The sequence below is a fragment of the Arvicanthis niloticus genome, chromosome 13 (genome assembly GCF_011762505.2).
Source record: "Arvicanthis niloticus isolate mArvNil1 chromosome 13, mArvNil1.pat.X, whole genome shotgun sequence".
Classification (NCBI taxonomy): domain Eukaryota; kingdom Metazoa; phylum Chordata; class Mammalia; order Rodentia; family Muridae; genus Arvicanthis; species Arvicanthis niloticus.
This window is the reverse complement of record NC_047670.1, coordinates 74,876,828-74,897,807: the sequence shown is the minus strand read 5'-3', so window position 1 is coordinate 74,897,807 and position 20,980 is coordinate 74,876,828. Positions and strand designations below refer to the sequence as shown.

Below are 20,980 nucleotides of genomic sequence, written 5' to 3'. Positions count from 1 at the left end.
GAATGATCCTCCAGCTGGGTTCATAGGTATGAACCCCAGTCTTATCACTCTTCACGTGTTTTTGAGATAGTTTCTTGTACCCCCAAACTCACTTCAACTTCTGGTCTCCCTGCCTCCCTCTAGCTTCTGGGTTGCAAGCATGTGCCGTTACATCTCTTAGATGCTGAAGGTTGAACCTCCAGCTTCTTGTGAGCAACGAAGTCCCCTGGCAACTGAGCTGCAGCCCAGCCCGTTTCCCTACACACTTAAAAGGCATTTTGATGTTACCTATCCAGAGTATTCCCTTGCCTGCCCGCCATCTACCCACACTCTAGGAGAAAGGAAGGGAAGAGACATGGGCTAGAAGGAGAGGGTTTGTGATCATCAAAGCAGTTAAATGCCTAGCACACTTAACAATGGAAAGATTGGTATTCTTGTAAAGGTGGGGCAGTGGCCACTGGAGAAGACGAAGGGCACCCGGCTCTCCCACATGGGGTTGACACTACTGATGGTGTGCAGATGTAGCAATATGGTGTTAAAAGGCCACGGTGGAAGGGAGGGGCTCTGTATACTTCTGTCTTTTGAGGTCATGTAAAAGACAAGGGGAAAATAAAAGGTTTTTGTGGCCAGCTTTTGTTATTTCGCTTACCTTAACTTTGCCTCTCTGGAGGCTAACAAACATCTGCTAGATCTGAACGCAGTGCTTATGGAAAGGTCTAACTATAAATAGGGGACAGGGAACTCGCCTAGAGAAAGCTACACTGTGGCTGAAGAAACACAAGACAAAACCCCCAAAAAACAAAACAAAAAATAGCAACCTGAAACTTGATGTTTCAAGGGCTGGCAGCTGGCAGGTATGGCTCAGTGTTGGTGCCTGTTCCGTACCTAGCAGGAGCAATCTTGGATACCACAAAAGAGAAACATTTTAAATTAAAGCCTGGGTGTAGCAGTTGCTTTTTGCCTGTCTTCCTCTGACCTGTTGTCAACAGACAGGAGGCCTTTGGAATCAGACTCATCTAACCTGTTTGTCTCCTTTAAGCCTGGACTCCAAAACTTGCCATAAATAATGTTCTGTTCTTGGTTTCAGGTCTCATCTATTAAATAAGAGGACTCTGAACTTCAGAGTATCTCCAGAGTAGAAACAGTCACACAGGTAGCAGCTCAGTGTTCTTTCTGTCCTAGACCCTCTTCTGTCCTGGGAGAGAGGCACAAACTCAAGTCTGCCCAAGGAACTCTGAGGTTAATGCAGAAAACAAATAGGCTGCGTGTGAGACTGGGGGTTTGGGAGTTCAGGGCTGGCCCAAGCAGACGGGGACTTAAAGGAAGGATGGCCTGGGTAGAAAAGCTGGAGTCCTTGAGTTTCCGGAAGTTACTGAGAGCAAGAGTGAGTGTTACAGTGAAGAAGGGATTCTGGGCTGGTGAGGGGCACTGGCCCAAATTCAGGTTCTCCCCAGGCCACATTCAAGCCACTCCACCCTCTGTGCAGGCCCCAGTCCCTGCAGAGCCTCTGGCAGGAGCTGATTGAAGTGGAATCACTTTACACCCACTCATCCTCCTGCGAGCTGTATTTTTACAGTGTCATCCATCCTCAGGTTGGATAAATGCTTTCCTCTCTGTGACTTCTCTGTAGCAGACTGCTCAGTCCCCCCCTCCGTCCCCCCCCCCCAGCAAGGGCGTGGTTTTTTTTTTCTTAAATCACTATGTTGTTCTCTCTGTTAACATTCACTCAACTTACATCCCCAAGAGTTTAATTTGTCAAATATTTGCAATAGATTCTTTTGTTCAGGGGGCTGAGCTAGTCCAGAGGGAACTAAGGAATGAATAAGCTCTTGTTGCCGGAAGCGCAGACTCCACTGTTTGCCTAAGATATGCACATCTGTGGGAACACAGGACAGAAAGATCGGATGGAAGGTTTTCTAGCTCTGGCTGACTTTGAAATGGGAACTGTGTGTGGTCGGTAGTTCCTCCGCCAAGCTTGAGAGCGCCTTCCAGCTGAAGAAGGTTATCGTGGGCATGGTCCGAGCCTGCAGATTCACTGAACACTGTTAGGCTGAACAGCAGCTGGAGCAAGGGTGTGGGAGGAGCCTGGAAGAACTCCACCTGTTAGGGAGAGCCTCCAGGTTGTGTGTGTCTGCAGACATTCCTCACGGAGCCTGTTAGGGAGAGCCTCCGTAGCTGCTGTCTATAGACCTGCTTCTTAGCCACTTTAGAGTCCTTTCACCCAGACAAAGGTGCAATAAACTACACTGTATCTTTTAGCATCTGGTTCCTGCTCTGGTTACCTCAGTTGACATCATCAACTAAACGCAGTAGGGGTAGGGAGATCGCTGGGGAGGGACTGTAGCCCTCACTTTTGCTAAGTGTCCAAATTCTAACTCGTCACCTAGCAGGCCAGGGTGATTAGGGCAGAATTCTCAGGCAAGATTGTGAGGACTGTGTTGTGAGCTTTCATTGAGAATTGATCAAAAAGGAGAATTTAGCCAGGTGCAGTGCCTTAACGCCTGTAGTCACAATTCTCAACAAGCTGAATCTGGAGGGTCACTGCAAGTTTGAGGCTAGCCTGGAAGTTAAGCCTGCCTCAAACATACAAATTTATTCTTTCAGCAGACATCTGTTTCATATATATACACACATCTTGTTCCTTCAAGGGTCTAAGAACAAACACCTCCCATGTGAAATGTGACCCAACACAGTCACTTGTTGCCATAGCAACATTTGGGTACCTGAGAGATGGTAGATATTTCTGAGTTATCTTTTTTCACCTTTCTGTCTAGGAAGAGTTGATGGTGGGCCTATTGCTACACCACCCTGACCTTGCCAGATCTCGGCTGATCTTGTAAGCTAACCAGGTGCTGTAGTCTTTATTTTAAAAAAAAAAAAAAAAAAAAAAAAAAAAAAAAAAAAAAAAAAAGTTGAAGCAGGAAGAATCTCAGCACAGCCTACAGACCCCAGGAAGCCCTATAGCCTCCAGCCTTTGGACCCTGGTTCCCTCTGTTTTGACTCTGAGTTTTCTCTCTTCCCACCCCGCCTCTTCCCCCACCCCCCACCTAAGAAGCTCAAATGGGCAAAGGAAGGGAGGAGCCGAGAAAAGGAAGTTAGCTGCCTACCACGGACAAGGTGGTTTTGCAACTTTCTGGGGAAGAACCTTGTTTGTTTGGGGGGGGGAGGGGGGGAAGGGTGGAGCCAGGGAAGATAGGGACTGCACATCTAGAGTGGGGTGAAGTTAGAGACCAGCTGAGACAGGCCTGGTCTAAGGGAGAAGCAGTACCTGTCTGTCATTCATAGGCAAGGAAGCAAAAGCAGATCCTGCCAGGCTGGGTCTGGTGGTGCACACCTATGCTCCCAGTACTGGAGAGGCAGAGGCAGGTGGATCTCTGTGAGTTCAAGGCCAGCCTGGTCTACAGGGTAAATTTCAAGACAGACAAAGCTACATAGTGAGAGGATCAAAACCAAAAGAACAAGCCTCTGATTCCTCACTGGCTTTAAGACAGAAGTATCTTTCAGTATGTATGTGTGTAGTCCTGGGCAGAAATACCTTATAGAAATACCTTATAGCTACTCAGCAGAAAGGCCAAGGTGTGCGATAATGTGTGCTTACAAAAGCTTTGATCTTAATCACGGAGAGAGCTTGAGATGTGAGAGGCATTGACCAGCTCCTCTCCCTGAGGCTTCAGTGTTCACGAGGAGCAGTCCCCTGCGCAGGCCTCGGCACACTGGTATGCTATTCGTACTCCTTCGGAATGAGATTCCACGCCCCACAACATGCCCTGAAGGAGCCACGCCACACTCAGCCAGAAGGCTACCTCGAGGCTGCACACACCCTGCTCACTGGGTTGTTGGTCAGGCCTCCTCTCCACACGCCCAGGCCCAGCCAATGCACCACCCAGTCAGGTTCAGCTCCTTCCTGTTAAACAGACTAAGTGGCCTTTGCTGGAATCTGAGCTTTAGTAAATTAAGTATCTAAGGAGGAGACGCAGACGGAGAGACGGATGGACACTGAGCAAGCAGCTGGAAGTGAGTGAATTTCATTAACGGGATGAAGTAGAGATCAGTGTAAGAGAGGGTACAGAGTTTGAACCAGTGTACTTTAGTTTACATTTGTCTTACACTTGCCCAGCAGACAAAATAGAGAAGTCACTAGGGTATTCCAGAAAGGGAATGGAGTCTGACACAATTAATAGTGGGGCTTATTCAACAATGTTCAAAAAAAAAAAAAAAAAAAAAAAACAAGGTCAGAGGTAAACTTTGGGAATCAGTTCTCTCCTTCCACTTTGTGGGTTCCAAGGATCCACCTTCAGACCCAATGGCAAGTGCCTTCACCCCCAGGAATCTCCGAAGCACCCCAGCCCTATTTCCCTTACAGCTGAGTGGCCCCTCTGAGAGCAGACACTGGGGCTTTCCTGTGTTTTGCACCTGGCACTGAGACTGGCATGGTGGTGAGCTCTCTGGTTTCTTAGCTGGTGAAAACTAGACACGGGTACCATTCATTTCCAGCTGGGCTTGGAGAATATCTGTCAGAGTTTCTTAAGGTTTTCCACAATGACTTCCACAAAGGGACCTGTGACAGTACCTAGAAGAGGGGCTTCTTTAAGCAGAGGGTCCTGGCTCAGACTTTACCTTAAGAAGTCATGCATATTTTCTCAGTAACCATGTCTCTGTGAAATGCCTTCCTCTAGTCCCCTTTAAAAATCACTTTAAGAGCCCAGTGGTGGCCTGAACCTTTATTCCCAGCACTTGGGAGGCACAGGCAGGTGGATCTCTCTGAGTTGGGGGCCAACCTGGTCTATAGAATGAGTTCTAGGACAGACAGGGCTACACAGAGAAACCCTACTTTAAAAAAACAAACAAAGACAAAAGTCACTTTAAGGCTTGAGGTGCAGCTGAATGGGAGAGTGTGTTTAGGTTGTACAAGGCTCTGAGTTGTTCGACCCTGCACCAAAGCACACAAAGCACTGTCTTCAAGTAATGCAATTCAGATGGGGTGGCAGGGAGGGGAAGGAGGAAGGAGACTGTGAATGAGAATGAGCAGATAGCACATCTGCTGATTCCAGGTATCCCAGTTTAAAAAGAATCACAAACCATTGTTTTTGTTAGCAACCTGTTACCTTCCTCACTCTGGCAAGCTGGGAGCCCACCCAAGACCACCAGATCAGAGACTCGAGTATAACATACTTTCTTTTTTCCCAGGTTCTGCAGAAATTGGGGAAAACTGTAGAAACCAAAGATGAGCGATTTGAACAAAGTGCCAGCAACTTTTACCAACAACAGGTGACCTGGAGGGTGGGGGAAGGGTATGGAGGGACCCAGGGTGGGGTCACAAGTTCAAGACCAGCCTGAGATACAAAAACAAAACAAACTTAAGGCTGGGGAGATGGTCATCAGGTAAAAGCACTTGCTGTCCATCCTGACAACCTGGATCAAGCCCAGAGCCCCGGGGCAGAGGCAGAGAGCTGATTCCTGTAAGTTGTCCTTTGATCTCTGCATGTTTTCCTTGGCTCTGACGTGCCCCCATCTGTATGTATACACACATACACACATAACATAAAAACAATTTCATTTTACATCAGTAACCTCTATCAATTCGTCCCATACCTGACAATTGTGAACTGTGTGTATGAGACCTAAATAGAACTGTAAAGCTTCTACAAAGATTATTTTAGGGTTGTTTCTTCTTAGGGTTAGATTATGACAAAACCTTCTTGGTTATTTGACCCTGGTTGGCCTAGTACTTACTACATACCCCAGGCTAGGTTGCAATTCCGCTGCTCCTAACCACTCAGCTGTCTCTCCAGCCCCCTCACTGAACCTTGTTGAGAGCACAGCTTGTCCACAGTCACCTGCTGGCTGTTTGCGACATGCATCTTGTCCCCTCTCACATGTGACATGAATAGCCCTGAGCCATCGCTGGCAGAGAGAATCAGCTGTTTATTTTTCAACATTTAAAAATACTCTTTGCCAAGTTCCCACATGTATGTAATGTATTTGGATCTTTGCCAACTTCCCACAAGTAAGTAATATGTCTGAATAATTGACAACTTCCCACATGTGTGTAATGTATGTGGATCTTTTTCACTCCCCTTCCCAGTCAGCTCCACAGGAGCTGTCACTCCCAGCTACCCAGCTAGGTTTAAGGCCGTGCCACTTGCTGGGGTTCCTGAGTGATCTTCATAGCTTTGTTGTGGGGTCAGTATCTCATGAAGCCCATGATGGCCTTGCACTCACTGTTTAGCTGAGGATAGCCTTGAAGGTCTGATCCTCTTGCTTCCACCTCCCAGATCCTGGGAGTATAGGTGTGCACCGCCACAGCCAGTTAACGTGGCTCTGGCTCAAAGCCTGGGCATCACGCACGTGAGGCCCGTGCTCTTCGTGCCCTGTCTGTGCACGGTCTCTGTGAAGCTCTGCTTGCCTTGTCTGCCTCTTCACAAGGTAGGAGGAGGTGTTTTTCCTCACAAAGCATTTCATTCTTTGTCCTGAAGTACCGACAACACTTGTTCAAGTTTCCTTGTACACATCCTACTGTTCTGCCAAGTATCCTCCGTCCCCCAGTCTGTCGGAACCGAGTCCTGCAGAGATGACTGCTGAGGTCAAGCCTCACGGAGAATGGCTCACTACCCCAGGGTGGCAGCTGTTTGTATAAGGGGCGGGAAGAACTAGCTCGGGCTCTTTATGTCAATGCCAAGGAACTGGCAGAGTTTCAGAGGGTAGGAGTGATGAGATCAGCAGATCCAGAGATAGAAATGGCTCTCCACTCCAGACGGAGGAACTGAAGCCCAAGAAGCAGACCAACCTGCTAGCTGAGAATAGAGCCAAGTGCCTGACAACCAGACAGACAGACAGACAGATGCGAGAGCCTGCCTGTGGAAGTCTTGTCTGCCAGGGAAGATGGTCTGGGATGACCTAGCCTAGGCATTTCAGAGGAGGATGAACAGGTCTGAGACATGAAATGGTACCCATACTGTCCCTCGTCCTGAAGCCTACCTCCCTCCACCACCCTTGCCACCTCCCTGTACACTCCCGCACTTTCTCTCTTCAAAAGAAAGAACAGAGTGTACAGGAAGAAGGGCACATGAAGCTGCAGAGATGGCTCAGTGGTTAAGAGTGTAAAACTCTGGCAGAACACCCAGGTTCTGCCCCCAGCACTCTTGTTGGGCTGCTCACAACAGGCTACAACTAGACCTGCCACCTGCATGTGAGTCCTGGGGAAGACAGACAGGATGGCGGATACTCTGGAGCGGGAGTTACAGGAGGCTGTGAGCTGCTGCCCTGGGCTCTGTGAACCGAACTCTGGGTCCTCTAAACGTTGCAGGCTCTTAACGCTGAGCCATGTCATGTCATCTGCCCAGTCTGACAGCTCTTATCAGTCAATAGTTTTTTGAAACTATGTGCAGGTACCCAGGGGAAGATGTTGGATTTCTGAAGCTGGAGTTAACAGTGGATGTGCTAGGAATTGAACTCTGGCTCTCTGCAGTAGCAGCAACTGATCTTAAATGTTGAGCCGTATCTATCTCCAGCCCTTTTACTAATTTTTATATCTTTAAAAACTCTTTCAAAGCTCTTAGGATCTTGATTGTTGAGCTGGCACAGTGCCTCTGTAGGAAAAGGTCCATTTAAAAGTCACTAGGCTTTTCCAGTAACGAGCAAGTCCACAGCAAGTATTTCCTGGTGTACTGCATAACATCTTCTAGGTTTTAAATACTCCATTCCTGAGCTGGTCTGTTGACCCCTGAGCTGACTGGCAGCTTACCTTAGTCCCTCCCACACTCCTGAAGTCAGGCTCCAAAATGTCAACATCAGCCTTTCACTTCCTCTCCACCCTGATCCTAGAAGCTGGAGTTTACCCACATAGAAGAGAAGAGAATGGGGGTTGGAGAGAGCAGGTTATAACCAGTACCCTGACAGGAGAGGAGGCTTTGTTCTCAAGTTGGTATAGAAGAAAAGTTAGAGCCCTGGGCTGGCAAGATGGTTGACTGAGTGCTGGCCAGGTAGGCTTGACACCCTGAGGTCAGTTTCTGGAACCTTAAAAAAGCAATCTGATGCAGTATAATCCCAGTGTCTCTGCCTGTCTGTCTCTCTGTCTGTCTGTCTGTCTGTCTGTCTGTCTCTGTCTCTCTCTCTGTTTCTCTCTGTGTCTGTCTCTCTCTGTGTCTCTGTGTCTCTCTGTCTCTGTCTCTGTCTCTCTCTCTCTCTCTCTCTCTCTCTCTCTCTCTCTCTCTCTCTCACACACACACACACACACACACACACACAGTCTGTGATCCCAGCACTCCTGGGGTGAAGTGGGAAGTGAGCTCAGGAGAAGCAGCCGGAAGCCCCCTGAGGATGCAGTGAGGCAGGAACATCAGGATTGACCTCGCCTCAGTGACGAGGAAGGAGAGAGCCAGCTCCCAAAAGTTATTCTCTGATCGCCACATGCACAACATGGCACATGTGTGCCCACACTCACATACTACACATCACACACACACACACACACACACACATTCACACACATGGTGATAACATGAACAGCAACCACCTCCCTAGAGAGGCACTCAGTGAAGCGCACTGGCTGCCCTTGCGGTGAACTGGGTATGGCTCCCAGCACCCACATGGGCACTCAGAACCACCAGCAGCAGCAGATCCAACACCATCTTCTGACCTCTTTGGATATAGGCAACGCACATGCATACAGGCAAGCAAAACACTAATGCACATAAAAATATTTTTAAGATTGCCTGTACAGATACTGAAGGGCAGCCTTCTAACAGAGCTATTTAACATAAAGGAACACTGGGGCAGGAGGTTACTAGTTTCTGTTTCCTGGAGGTACTTAAAAAACAGAGGATAGGGCTGGAGAGATGGCTCAGTAGTTAAGAGTGCGCCACTCTTCTGAAGGACCCGTCTTCAATTCCCAGCATCCACCTCTGGTGGCTCACAACCTCCTGTCTCTCTAGCTCTAGGGAGATCCAACCCCTCTGGCCTCTCTGGGCACCTGAACTCAAGTGTGCACCAAGATAGAGACAGACTATTAAAAAATAAAAAGTAAAAAGTAAAAATGAATCTTTAAAGAAGAAAGGAGGAAGAAGAGAATATCCACCATTTGGGAGGCTGAGGCAGGAGCATTGCTGCAAGGCTCTAAGTTCAAGGCAGCCTGGACTAAGAGGAAAAACTTTTGTCATCAAACAGCAGCAAAGCAGAGGCAGATGTCAGAATTGCAGCTCATTCCTCAGGGTGAGATCTCATTCGGTGTGAGTACAGAGTTCCACACCCGTGCAGTGAGGGACCATCACCATCCAAACACATGGATGAGATCATTCCTCGGGGTGAGATCTCATTGGGTGTGAGTACAGAGTTCCACACCCGTGCAGTGAGGGGCAATCACCATACACACACACAGAGAGATCTTTTTCTGGCTCCCCTTCTTTTTTTTTTTTTTTTTTTTTTTTTTTTTTGGTTTTTCGAGAGACAGGGTTTCTCTGTATAGCCTTGGCTGTCCTGGAACTCACTCGGTAGACCAGGCTGGCCTCAAACTCAGAAATCCGCCTTCCTCTGCCTCCCAAGTGCTGGGACTAAAGGCGTGCACCACCACTGCCCGGCTTCCCCTTCTTTTTAAGAAAGAGACAGATATTGAAGGCAAGAGAAAAGGAGGAAAGAGAGGGAGGAAGAGAATCAAACATAAGAGTAGGATGGACAGCAGAAAGCAGATGGGCTGAGTGAACAGGGAGCAGGAGACAGCTACAGAGCCTTGGGGTAGAAGCAAGCAGGGGTGGGGTAGAGCAAGGCAGCTGAGAGAAGACTGCAAGGGAGGCAGGAAGAGTCTGTGTGGAGGTTTGGAGAAGAAAGGAGCCTGGTGTGCAGTGACAGGAAGAACCACACAGACAGCCATGTACAGGGAGCTCATTCCAGGCCTTGGGTACAGGCTCTCGTGCACTGGAAGGGACTAAGCAGAGTCAGAAGATTCGCCCATTCAGTGGGTGCCTCCACTATCCCAGTTCATACAATGACCCCAAGGAGTCAGCCTGCGACTTGACCGGGAAAGGGCAGCTCTGGTCACCGGGAACACCTGAAGAAATTCCAGGCGTGAGCTCTGCCTTTGGCCTGCTTTCTAAGTTACCAAAGCTGCTTTTCCCTTTCAGGCAGAAGGCCACAAGCTGTACAAAGATCTGAAGAACTTCCTTAGCGCAGTCAAAGGTGGGTATTCAGCCTGGAAGGACACACAGACACTCGTACAGGGACGGGGCAGGCTGAGGTGCACAGAAGAGCCAGACCCAGGGTTCTCACTGTTCAGCTGCCCTTGGCCTCTGAACCAACCTCCATGGGCCTCAGAGTGACTTCCTGCCGCAGCCCCACCCAGCTGCACTGACTGAGAACCCATCCTTCTAGCCTGTCACTCAGGTGAGCACATCCTCAGCTCAATGGTAGGACTGACTTCTCTCTTTTCAGTGATGCATGAAAGCTCAAAGAGAATATCAGAGACCCTGCAGGAGGTCTACAGCAGCGACTGGGACGGGCATGAGGACCTGAAGGCCATTGTGGGGGTAAGGGAGTGCATCCTGCACAGCCGTAGAAAGCAATTGCAGCTGCCTCTACCTTTCTCACTCCCTGTAAGATCACAGAAACATCTCCTTGAAGATAGGCTGGTTTTGAAAAGTAACTTCACATAGTTAACAGTTCCCTGGCTCCTGTGTGATCCATGCTCTGGGGCCAAGGGTCCTGTGCACCCCATGAATGCAGTTCCTTAGAGTGGCGCCATCTCTCTCCTTGAAACTGACATGATATTCTAAGTATGTTGCTTCAGAAGAGTTCTCTGCAGAGAGTTGGGGGTTCTCTGGTGCAGCCCTGTAGAGAAGTAGGGCACTCACCGCCCTCTGCCCGAATCCCACAGAACAATGATCTCCTTTGGGAAGACTACGAAGAGAAACTGGCTGATCAGGCTTTGAGGACCATGGAGAACTATGTGTCACAGTTCAACGAGGTTAAGGTAATTCAGTCTACAGAGTGGGGCGAAGTAGAGGCTAGCTAGAAAACTCAATGGACAGTCCACGCTAGCTAGGAGGCACAGTGGACAGTCCATGCTAGCTAGAAAGCTCAGTGGACAGTCCACATAGCTAGAAAACTCAGTGGACAGTCCACGCTAGCTAGGAGGCACAGTGGACAGTCCATGCAAGCTAGAAGACTCAGTGGACAGTCCACATAGCTAGAAAATTCAGTGGACAGTCCATGCTATCTAGGAGACACAGTGGACAGTCCACACTAGCTAGGAAACACAGCAGGGCTAACCTTGTAAGAAGCACCTGAGCCCGTGGTTGGCCATGAAGCTGGGAGAGGGTTTGACAGGAATCAGGACAGGAGGTGGAGCGAGGTTGTGTTTACACTTAGATTTCAGGGAACTACATTTTAAGCTCAGTCGATGGGTGAAGCAGAGCCAACCAGGTCAAGCATCCCTCTGTTTTACTCTAAGGTTTATTGTTTATTTTTATTATATTTAACTGCGTGTCTGTGTGTGTGAGTTCGATGTATCCACATGGTTACAGTGCCCCTGGAGGTCAAAGATACTGGGTCCCTTGGAGCGGGAGTCACAGGCGGTTACGAGCTACTTGACATGGGTGCTGGAAGCTGAATTTGGGTGCTCTGAAACAGGCTGGGCTAAAACGTGCAGCCTCCTGTCTCAGCCTTCCAAGTATTGAGATAACAGGTGTGTGTCACCAAGCCTGGCTAGGGTATCCCTTTTAGATGTGAGAAACAGCTGACAGAGCTAACACATCTCTGGCCTCAGAATATTTTTTTAATTTATTCAACTAAATGTATTAATCATCTACTCTGATGTGCTGACTTTAGACTAAGAGGAAGCTAACGCCTGCTTCCAAATTCATGTTAATGATCAAGGTCAACTTCTAAGCTTAAGTTTTCCAAAGATAAGATGAAGTGCACTCTGGGATAGTTTTCTGTTCTGTGTCCAAGCAGAAGTTGAATTACATTACTGTTTGCTTGTTTGGAAACGGTCTCACTATGTAGCTGTCTTAGTTAGGGTTCCTATTGCTGTGATGAAACACCATGACCAGAAGCAACTTGGGGAGGAAAGGGCTTATTTGGCTTGTACTTCTGTACCACAGTTCATCATCCAAGGAAATCGGGGCAGGAACTCACACAGGGCTGGAACCTGGAGGCAAGAGCTGTTGGCAGAAGCCATGGAGGGGTGCTGCTCACTGGCTTGCTCCCCATGGCTTTCTCAGCCTGCTTTCTTACAGAACCCAAACCCACCAGCTGAGGAATGGCCCCACTCACAACGAGCTGGGGGCCCTCCCCCATTAATCAGTAACTGCCCTATAGCCTGATCTTATGGGGGCATTCTCTCAATTGGGGTTCCTTCTTTCAGGTGAATCTAGCTTGTATCAATTTGGCCTAAAATTAGCAAACACAGTAGCCCAGGCTCGCCTGTCGGCTTCTGCCAACCAAGTGCTGAAATTAAGAGTCCTGTGCTACCACACCAACCCTCCACATACACACACACACCACATGAGTACAGGTGACTGATAGCTAAAAAAAAAGGTATCAGATATCCTAGAACTAGAGTTAGAGGCAATTGTGGGCCACCTGATGTGGGTGCTGGGAACTGAACCCGGGTCCTCTGCAAGAGCAGCCTGTGTTCTTACCAGCTGAGCCATCTCCCCAGCCCCTGGGTTACTGTTTTTTGTTTCTCTATGTAGCCCTGGCTGTCCTGGAACTCACTCTGTAGACCAGGCTGGCCGAGAACTCAGAAATCCGCCTGCCTCTGCCTCCCACATGCCGGGATTAAAGGTGTGCGCCACCACTGCCCGGCCCCGGGGTTACTTTTGGTCCTGGACATTGCAGAGGCACACCACGTATTCCCATGCTGAGCAGGTGTGAGAAAGCTATAAAGACAACCGCAAAGATCTCTTCAAGTTCTGACAGCAGCTTGTGGGTCTGAGGAAACTGCATAAACTTCCTCTGCTCACAACGGTTGTGGTCTATGGATGCTTAGAGCTCTTAGGCACTTTATACTCCTCCACCCTAGGCCACAGGACTAGTCAGTGGCAGGTAGAGGACTGACACCCAGAATCCTGACTTACAGTTTAGTGGAATTTTGGAGGTTGCTTCTCCTAGAAGCTGAACCAGTTTATAAAAAGCTTGTAGGAAATTTTAACTCTCAGTATAGGTGTCTCAAGCTGAGAACCCATTTTCCTGAGATCATGAGGGCTCCTGGAACATGAGAGCTTATTAGAAGGTCAAATTCAGTCGTAAAGTCCAAGAATTTGGATTCTTTGCTTGGTCCTCTATTACCCACCCTGGCCTCTGGAAAACCTCGTCTGCACCCTTTCTCACCACCCTGGCTAGGAGAGAATTGCCAAGCGGGGCCGGAAACTGGTAGACTATGATAGTGCCCGACACCACCTGGAGGCCGTGCAGAATTCTAAGAAGAAGGACGAGGCCAAGATGGCGAAGGTAAGAACAGTCAGACAGCTGCCCCTGCCCAGAGTGGATAGGCAGCTGGGCTAAGACAAGTCCAGGATTGATGGACTTCTGGGTTGTTTCCCTGTTATTGTAAGGGCACCCTGAGTCCTGCAGCTGAGAAGGAGGAGGACATGGGTCTGGGCAGGAGGGGAGAGGTGGAGAGAGTGAAGGAGGGTCTGGGCAGGAGGGGAAGGAAGGTCTGGGCAGGAGGGGAAGGAGGGTCTGGGCAGGAGAGTGACAGAGAAGCCTCCAGACCCTGGGTCTGTCATCTAGGCAGAAGAAGACTTCAGCAAGGCCCAGGTTGTGTTTGAAGATCTGAACCAGGAACTCCTGGAGGAGCTGCCTATTCTTTTTAACAGGTAATGACTGATGCTCAAAGACAGGGCCAGCTGCTTAGGCCGGCAGATTACAGAACCACCTGATGGTCCAGATATGGGACCTCGTGGGAAGAGTAGGGTGCTGCCCCGCCCCGCAATGGAGTGTGTGATTAGCCAGCGTCCTTATCTCTCTACACTTGTGACTCGGTTCACCATCCCTGCCCCACCAGCTTTTCGGGTTTTAGGACAAGGTGTTGGTTGGGTAGGAGAGATCTTGTTAGGAAAGTGCATTGTCACCCCCACGGCAGGGATATGCCTCCATGGTGGACAAGATCATTCTAGATTTATTTTGCACAGTGGAAGAGAAACTTCACTAGCATCTTCTATCACACCAAGTGTGCTTTAATATGATTGAAGCAGGATACCGCACTGTGGGCAGTTTGTCCTCCTGTAGCTGCTCTTTGAGTCAGAGGCTAGCTGTATAGCCCATGCTGGCCTTAGACTTTGATCCTCCCATCTGGACCTCCCAAGTGCCAGGATTACAGGCATGACCATCATGCTAAGCTGTTACGATATAGTTTTTAATTGACTACATTTATGTGTCTCCAAATTTAAATAGAGTGAAAAAACATAGTTTTTTTTTTTCAGTGTGCTATGGGTAGCCCACCAAAGATGACCACCCAGACACAGTTTTAGCCAATTGGAAGCCTTTATTCCAGCCAACTGGGACCACAGCCAAGTATTTGGGGACCCCAGGGTGGCCATGAGCATCCAAAATATGGGATTTTGAAAACAGAAACCACGTTCTGGCACCTTGATCAGCAGGAGCCGGAGCAGAAGCAAGCAGCTTGCCAAAGCCAAACCACGGGGTTAGCTGCAGGGATTTCATACAAACAGGACATTCTGACTTCTGGTCCTAAACTAGAGTCAGGCAGTTTTCCACAGGATTCTCCATCAGGATCAGACTAGTTAGACCTGAACTGGTGTCAGCAAGAATATAAGGTACAGGAACCTCTGGACTGTCTTGCCCTGTTACAGATACAAACTTTGTGATTTGTTAATAGGAGAATTCTGTTGCGATATACATACATAGAAGTTGTGTGTTGATGAAAGGGAAGGAATGGCTATTTATTATGATAATTATAATCATGTAGCCTTTTATTTTATAGCTCTTTTAAAAATTCTGCAAAACAGCTTCTATATTAATATCTCAAAAGTGATAAGTAGAAAGGGGGAGAGAGAGAGGGAGAAAGGGAGAGAGAGAAAGGAAAACAGGGTCTCATTATGTAGCCCTGCCTAGTTTTGAACTCCTGGAGATCCACTTGCCTCTGCCTCCCAAGTGCTGGCATGTGCTGTCACACCTAGTCAGATAACTTTGAAACTCGAGTTAGACTAAACGTAGGTGTCAGCCTGGGCTAATTTGTCTCCCCTCACCTCTCTGCACTCCTGGCCCAACTGTCCTGAACCAGATTCCAGAACAGCCTCATCCAGGATGGTAGCCGCTGCTCTCTGAGGAGCCCTGGTGGCTAGCCAGGCTCCCTACCACCCTCACGTGTGCTTGTGTCTTTCCTCATAGTCGTATTGGCTGCTATGTGACCGTCTTCCAAAACATTTCCAACTTGAGAGATGTCTTCTACAGGGAGATGAGCAAGGTGAGAAACACCAGCCAGCTGAGACTCCTTGGAGTTCTCTAGTGAGTCCATGGTAGGCCGACTTTGACATTAGATATTGGGAACAGAGTCTGGCTTTTGTTGCCTGATTGTGTTGAATGTCTGTGCACACTCTCTGAGGGCCCTGTCCGTCTCCCTTAAACCACCGAGCAGAAGCACCTAAGCCCAAGCCCCAGCATAGATGAGGAGGTGGGGCCTACGGAAGGGAACTGGTGTGGGGAGCAAAGCAGGGGAGCCTCTGGCTGTTACTCTGGTGGGGAGGGTGGTGCTCAAACACAAGTCGAGTTTCAGGTGGAGTGGGACCAGTGTCCCTGACAGGCAGCCATAGAACGTGATCTTGTGACATTACAGGATTCAATGCTGCTGCTACCTTACAGTCACAGACAGACACGGATCCTGTTTTAGCAGCACACTGTGGATCTGCTTTATGTTAACATGAACTGTCATCCCTGGATCACCTCTGAGAGAGAGAGAGAGAGAGAGAGAGAGAGAGAGAGAGAGAGAGAGAGAGAGAGAGAGAGAATATGAGAGAGAATGAGAGAATCTTGAGTAGATCCTGCCCTGAGAGAGAGCTATCCTTTGAAAGACCGTGCCCTAAGAGAGAGACCGTGCCCTGAGGGAGCTGCCTTGAGAGAAGGGGGCTGAGGGTGGGGCAGGGAACAATGGGCCAAGGAGTAAGGGAGCAAGGGAGCAGGGTGGGCCAGAGAGGTTTTGACTGGGAAAGCTGACTGGGAAGGGAATGGCCAAGGCTCCCTTTAGCCAACCTCTCCTCTTTCTTCTGGTTCTAGCTGAACCACAATCTCTACGAAGTGATGAGCAAACTGGAGAAGCAGCATTCCAACAAAGTGTTTGTGGTGAAGGGCCTGTCAAGGTGAGTGCCTTGAACCCTGCTTCAGGCGTGCCCTGTGTGGACACACTCAGTGTCTCCATCCCGACCCACACGCCAGCCCTTGCCTCATGTTCTTGCTCATGGCTGTTTGGTCTCTCATCAAACAGTTCAGACATGACCAGAGATGAAGAGTAGACAAGTAATCTAGCAATGCTAGCTTCTGTAATCAGGCACAGCGGCCTATGCCTTTCACTTGAGAACCCAAGCCAAAATAGTCATAACTGAGAATGGCCTGGCCACAGTGACACTGAGAGTTTCAGGCTAGCCTGTGCTACAGAGTGAGAGCTATCATGGAGGAAGGAGTTGTTGGAAAAAGAAGAGCTACTATAAACACAGCCGAAGCCCCCAGTGCCCCGCCCTCACTCAGGTGAAGGTGGAGGGGACTGCTGTCTTAAGTCCAGGACTTGCTATCTCTATGCATGTCTTCCTTTTATTTCATATATATTCATACGCATAAGATATTGTTTTATATAGTTTTAATTTTTCTTACTGCATTTGTTTTGTATGTGTTTGAGAGAGAGGTGGATGGGATGGGGGGAGACAGAGAGAACCACAGAGGTACATGTGGGTCAAAGGACAACTTATGGAACTTGTTTTTTTTCTAACCTGTGAGGCCTGGGATCAAACTCAGCTAATCTGGCTTGAGAAGAGCCATTAGCCTCAGAGTTATCCTACTAGCTACCAGCCCCTTATTTTTAAAACTTCCTGTAAAATGGACTTACACTGCCTGTATTTTCTGCAGATTTTTGAAATGGGAGCCACAGTGGTGCTCAGGGTGGTTTTGAACTCCCAGGTCCCGCTAGTCTTCCTCACTGGGTCTCTCAGGTCCTGGACTGCAGCACAACCTCTTTTTTACCCTTAGTGTCCTTTGAGACATTTATTCAATTATTCAAGTCACTGGCTTGTCTCTCCTGGCTGCATCTGGTACCACCGCGTGTGCTCATGATTTATCACCTGTCCTGCATACAGCCGCTGGATGACTTTCCAGTTTTCGTTGTGTTCTGTTTTGTTCGCTCTTGCAATAAGCACATGCATTTCTCCCTATGACTATTACTTAGGGTTTCCTTAGCATTTGTGTGGAATGGATTGCTAAGATACAGGGCCCGTTGATGGACTTCACCAGCCTCCTTAGACATTGCCAAGTTGTCCTTCAGAGTGACTGTTCCCACTGAGAGAAAGCCTGCCTCCGTAGGCTAGGGAGCCTGTGGGGCCTCAGCAAAGATCAGTGACAGCAGATGGCAAAGGGCTCCAGGTAGCACTGAGATTGGCCCTGGGACCAGAAGAAGAATTGGGGCCACACTTAGGGAGGATTGTTGACTTTAGGAGACATGTCATTTCATAAGCTCCACTCCCCTTTCTCCATCACTAAAAGTCAGAGCTCGCTGTCCTTTCTTCCCAGATTCATGGTCAGCTCCGTTGGTATCCCAGAATGCTGAAGATACCAGCTCTTCCTTTAAGCCTTCTAAACTTAGCTAGAAAAAGCCTTATATCAACAAAGTATCCCCTGACAGGGTGGGAACCAAGTGTCTCTCTTCCTCCTCCCTGACCCACCTCTGGCCTCATGCTCACCACAAGCAGGGTTGGAGCAGGTCAAAGTATAGATTTCTAAGGTTTCTTGGTTCAGTCTTCTTTTTCTCCACATACTCATATAAAACTGAGATAGTGGTGTGGATGAAGATTTGTGGTACTTTTTATTTTGTATCTAACAAGCTTAACTGACAGTTGTGCCTACTCTGTAACTCCAGTATAAACAGCTCTCTGCATGGGTGGGGATTACTGTGGGCATCCAGGTGGCAGCAGGCATGAGACCCTTGTGAATTGGAATGTCCTTCCCTCCACAGCAGCAGCAGACGCTCCCTAGTCATCTCTCCCCCGGTGCAAACCTGCACAGCCTCCAGCCCTGTCAGCCCCATCACCTCACCTACCAGCCCTTATGCTCTCTCTGCGACGAGTGAGAGTGAGTCTGTCTCAGCCAAGGGGGAGGAGCTGACATCTGAGGCAGGGGGAGAGGATAGCTGCGAGAGCGAAGAGTCCTTAAAGGATGAGGAAGTGGACGAAGAACAGTCTGAAACAAGCTCTTCAGAGGAGGATGAGGACGAGGACGAGGAAGAGCCTCTACCAGCCTGCAACGGCCCCACCCCGACCCTAGCCTCTCCTGCAGCTGAGGTCAAGTCCCAGGAGGAAGCTGCCCTGTGCTCCCCAGCTCCGTCTCTGGGCAAAGAGATGGGCAAGGAGCATCCTTCTGCTGGGGTAGCAGTTCTCCGCCCCCGCGCATCGAGCCAGGGAGCGGAGCAGAGCAAAAGAGCCGCATCCATCCAGAGGTCGTCGGCTCCGCCCAGTAGGCCTCCACCACCTAAAGCCTCAGGCAGCGGGTCATGCAGCTCCCCAAGCTCTGCAGAGGGTTCCCAGCCATGCATCCCCAGGGCCTCCCCAGACACCTCTTCCAATCCGGAACCTCCAGAGACCAGAGAAAAGGAAGGCGCTAGCAGCTCGGGCCCAGAAGAGCCATGTGCCTCCTCCACCAAGAATACCACCCAGGCAAGTGGGGGTCTGGTCGGGCCTTTTTCTACTTTGTTAGTTTTGCCTGCCTATTCATTCATTCATTCATTCATTCATTATTTATTTATTTGTTTGTTTATTTATTTGGAGACAGGATGTCTCCCCATGTAGTTCCAGTGTCCTGGAGCTTGCTGTGTAGATCAGGCTGTCTGGAGCTTACAGAGATCTGCCTGCCTCTCCAGAGTGCTGGGGTTAAACACTTGCACCATGGAGCCCCACTTTTATAAAAATATTTTTGAAATATCAGCTTAAGCATAAGGTTTAAGGGAAAGGAACAGACAGACAGACAGACAGACAGGCACTTAAGAACACAGCACAGGTGTCTTTGAGAGTTGTCACAATTTTGTTTGTATATATTTTCTGTTTCAAGACACTCACTCACCTCATAGCCCTGGCTGGACTAGAACTCTGGAACTCGCTCTGTAAACCAGGCCCAATGCCCCCGCTGGCCCTGTCTCCTGCTGCTGTGCAGGTGTGCACCCCCACGCCTGTCTTCTGCTTGGGATTCTTTCCAATATCTTCACTGTAGTCAGGATGCTCCATACCCAGCCTCCCAAATTAGTATTTTAGGGTCTCCACATTTCCCTCAGCAGGCTGGAAATTCAGGTTGTTGTATGCAGCGCCTGAGTGCTTGCGCAGCAAGGCTCTGGATGCCAAACCCAGGACCAAACAAACGACAAAACCCTTGGGCGCTTTTTTTTAAATCTAAGTATGTTTAGAATACTTTTTGTTTGGTTTTGTTTGAGACAGGGTCTTGCTGTGAAGCTGTGGCTGGCCTAGAACTCACTGTGTAAAGACCAGGCTAACCTCAAACCCATAGAAACCCATAGGAGACTTACCTGCCTCTACCTCCCGAGTCCTGGGATCACAGGTGTGCACCTCCACTCCCGACTCTCCCACCTCACCCTGTTGGTTCTTAGACGTACTTTTTTATTCATTGTGCACGCGAGTGTGTGTGGGCGCACATGCGTTGTGGCTTGGGTGTGGAGGTTGAGGACAGGCATCAGTCAGTCTCCTCCACTGTGCTGTGCCTGCTGGGGTTTGACAACAAGTGTCTCTCCTCACTAAGTTATTTTGCATCCAATCCCTTACCCCAAAATTACCCCTTAAAGTTATGGGATTTTCTATTTTATTTTTAAATTTTTATTTTATATATGTAAGTGTTTAGCCTACATTTGTGACTGTACACTTGTGTGTGTGCCTGATGCCAGAGGGGGCATTTGGTCCCTTGGAACTGGAGTTACAGATGGTTGTAAGCCACCATGCAGGTGCTAGGAGTCAAACCTAGGTCCTTTGGAAGAAGAGCCAATGCTCTTAACTCCTGAGCCATCCCTTCGGGCCCATATTTAAGTCATGTGGAAAGCAAATCACAGTGAAAGAACTGAGCTGACCAGACGGGCCAACAGGCAAAGAGCTTGCCACAAAAGACTGAGTTTAATTCCTGGGACCTACTGTAGAGAAGAACTGACCCCTCAATCATCCCTGACATGGCACAGGTGTGCTCTTAACACACTCACACACTCAAACACAACACTCACACACACTCACACACATACACACTCAGTTACTGATGGTTGTCAGCTGCCATGTGGCTAGTAACTATGTTTCTTTTTCAAAGGAGGGTGTGTGTGTGTGTGTGTGTGTGTGTGTGTGTGTGTGTGTTACTCAGTTAAATTTCAATTTAGGCCGGGCGGTGGTGGCACACGCCTTTAATCCCAGCACTTGGGAGGCAGAGGCAGGTGGATTTCTGAGTTCAAGGCCAGCCTGGTCTACAGAGTGAGTTCCAGGACAGCCAGTGCTACACAGAGAAACCCTGTCTTGAAAAACCAAAAAAAAAAAAATCAATTTAGCTTATGCATGTCAGGCAAGCACTCTACCACTGAGTGCCCTGTGTTCCCACTCACAGCAAGAAGCATGTTATGTTTCAACCTCGTGCCAGGCCTTCCTGACATAGGTCAGGCAGTGACACCTACGGCTTGGTCTCCCAGCTTACCCCTAAGGAACTGTTGCGGAGCAGGGAAGGTGGCTCAGTCAGGAAAGTGCTCGCTCTGCAACCCCAGCGCCACATGAAGCAGACCTGGTGACAGGAAAGGCCCTAGTGCCCAGTGGCCACC

At 49.0% G+C, this 20,980-nt stretch overlaps 1 protein-coding gene across 5 annotated transcripts in view; it reads left to right on the top strand.

The window, feature by feature from the left end:
- The window catches only part of Bin2 (bridging integrator 2), a 32,802-nt gene that overhangs the window by 9,913 nt on the left and 1,909 nt on the right, over nt 1–20,980 (top strand). For 2 of the 5 annotated variants that reach the window (XM_076912110.1, XM_076912108.1), the window contains 9 exons: nt 5,167–5,247; nt 10,095–10,149; nt 10,402–10,496; nt 10,844–10,939; nt 13,315–13,422; nt 13,705–13,790; nt 15,325–15,400; nt 16,207–16,289; nt 18,149–18,845. In XM_076912110.1, the coding sequence (XP_076768225.1) occupies nt 10,404–10,496; nt 10,844–10,939; nt 13,315–13,422; nt 13,705–13,790; nt 15,325–15,400; nt 16,207–16,289; nt 18,149–18,845 (1,239 nt within the window). In that variant the 5' untranslated portion in view covers nt 5,167–5,247; nt 10,095–10,149; nt 10,402–10,403. Of the gene's footprint in view, nt 1–1,066; nt 1,133–3,259; nt 3,994–5,166; nt 5,248–10,094; nt 10,150–10,401; nt 10,497–10,843; nt 10,940–13,314; nt 13,423–13,704; nt 13,791–15,324; nt 15,401–16,206; nt 16,290–18,148; nt 18,846–20,980 lie in introns of those variants that run through there. The other 3 variants (XM_034516891.2, XM_076912111.1, XM_076912109.1) reach the window with 3 other exon arrangements.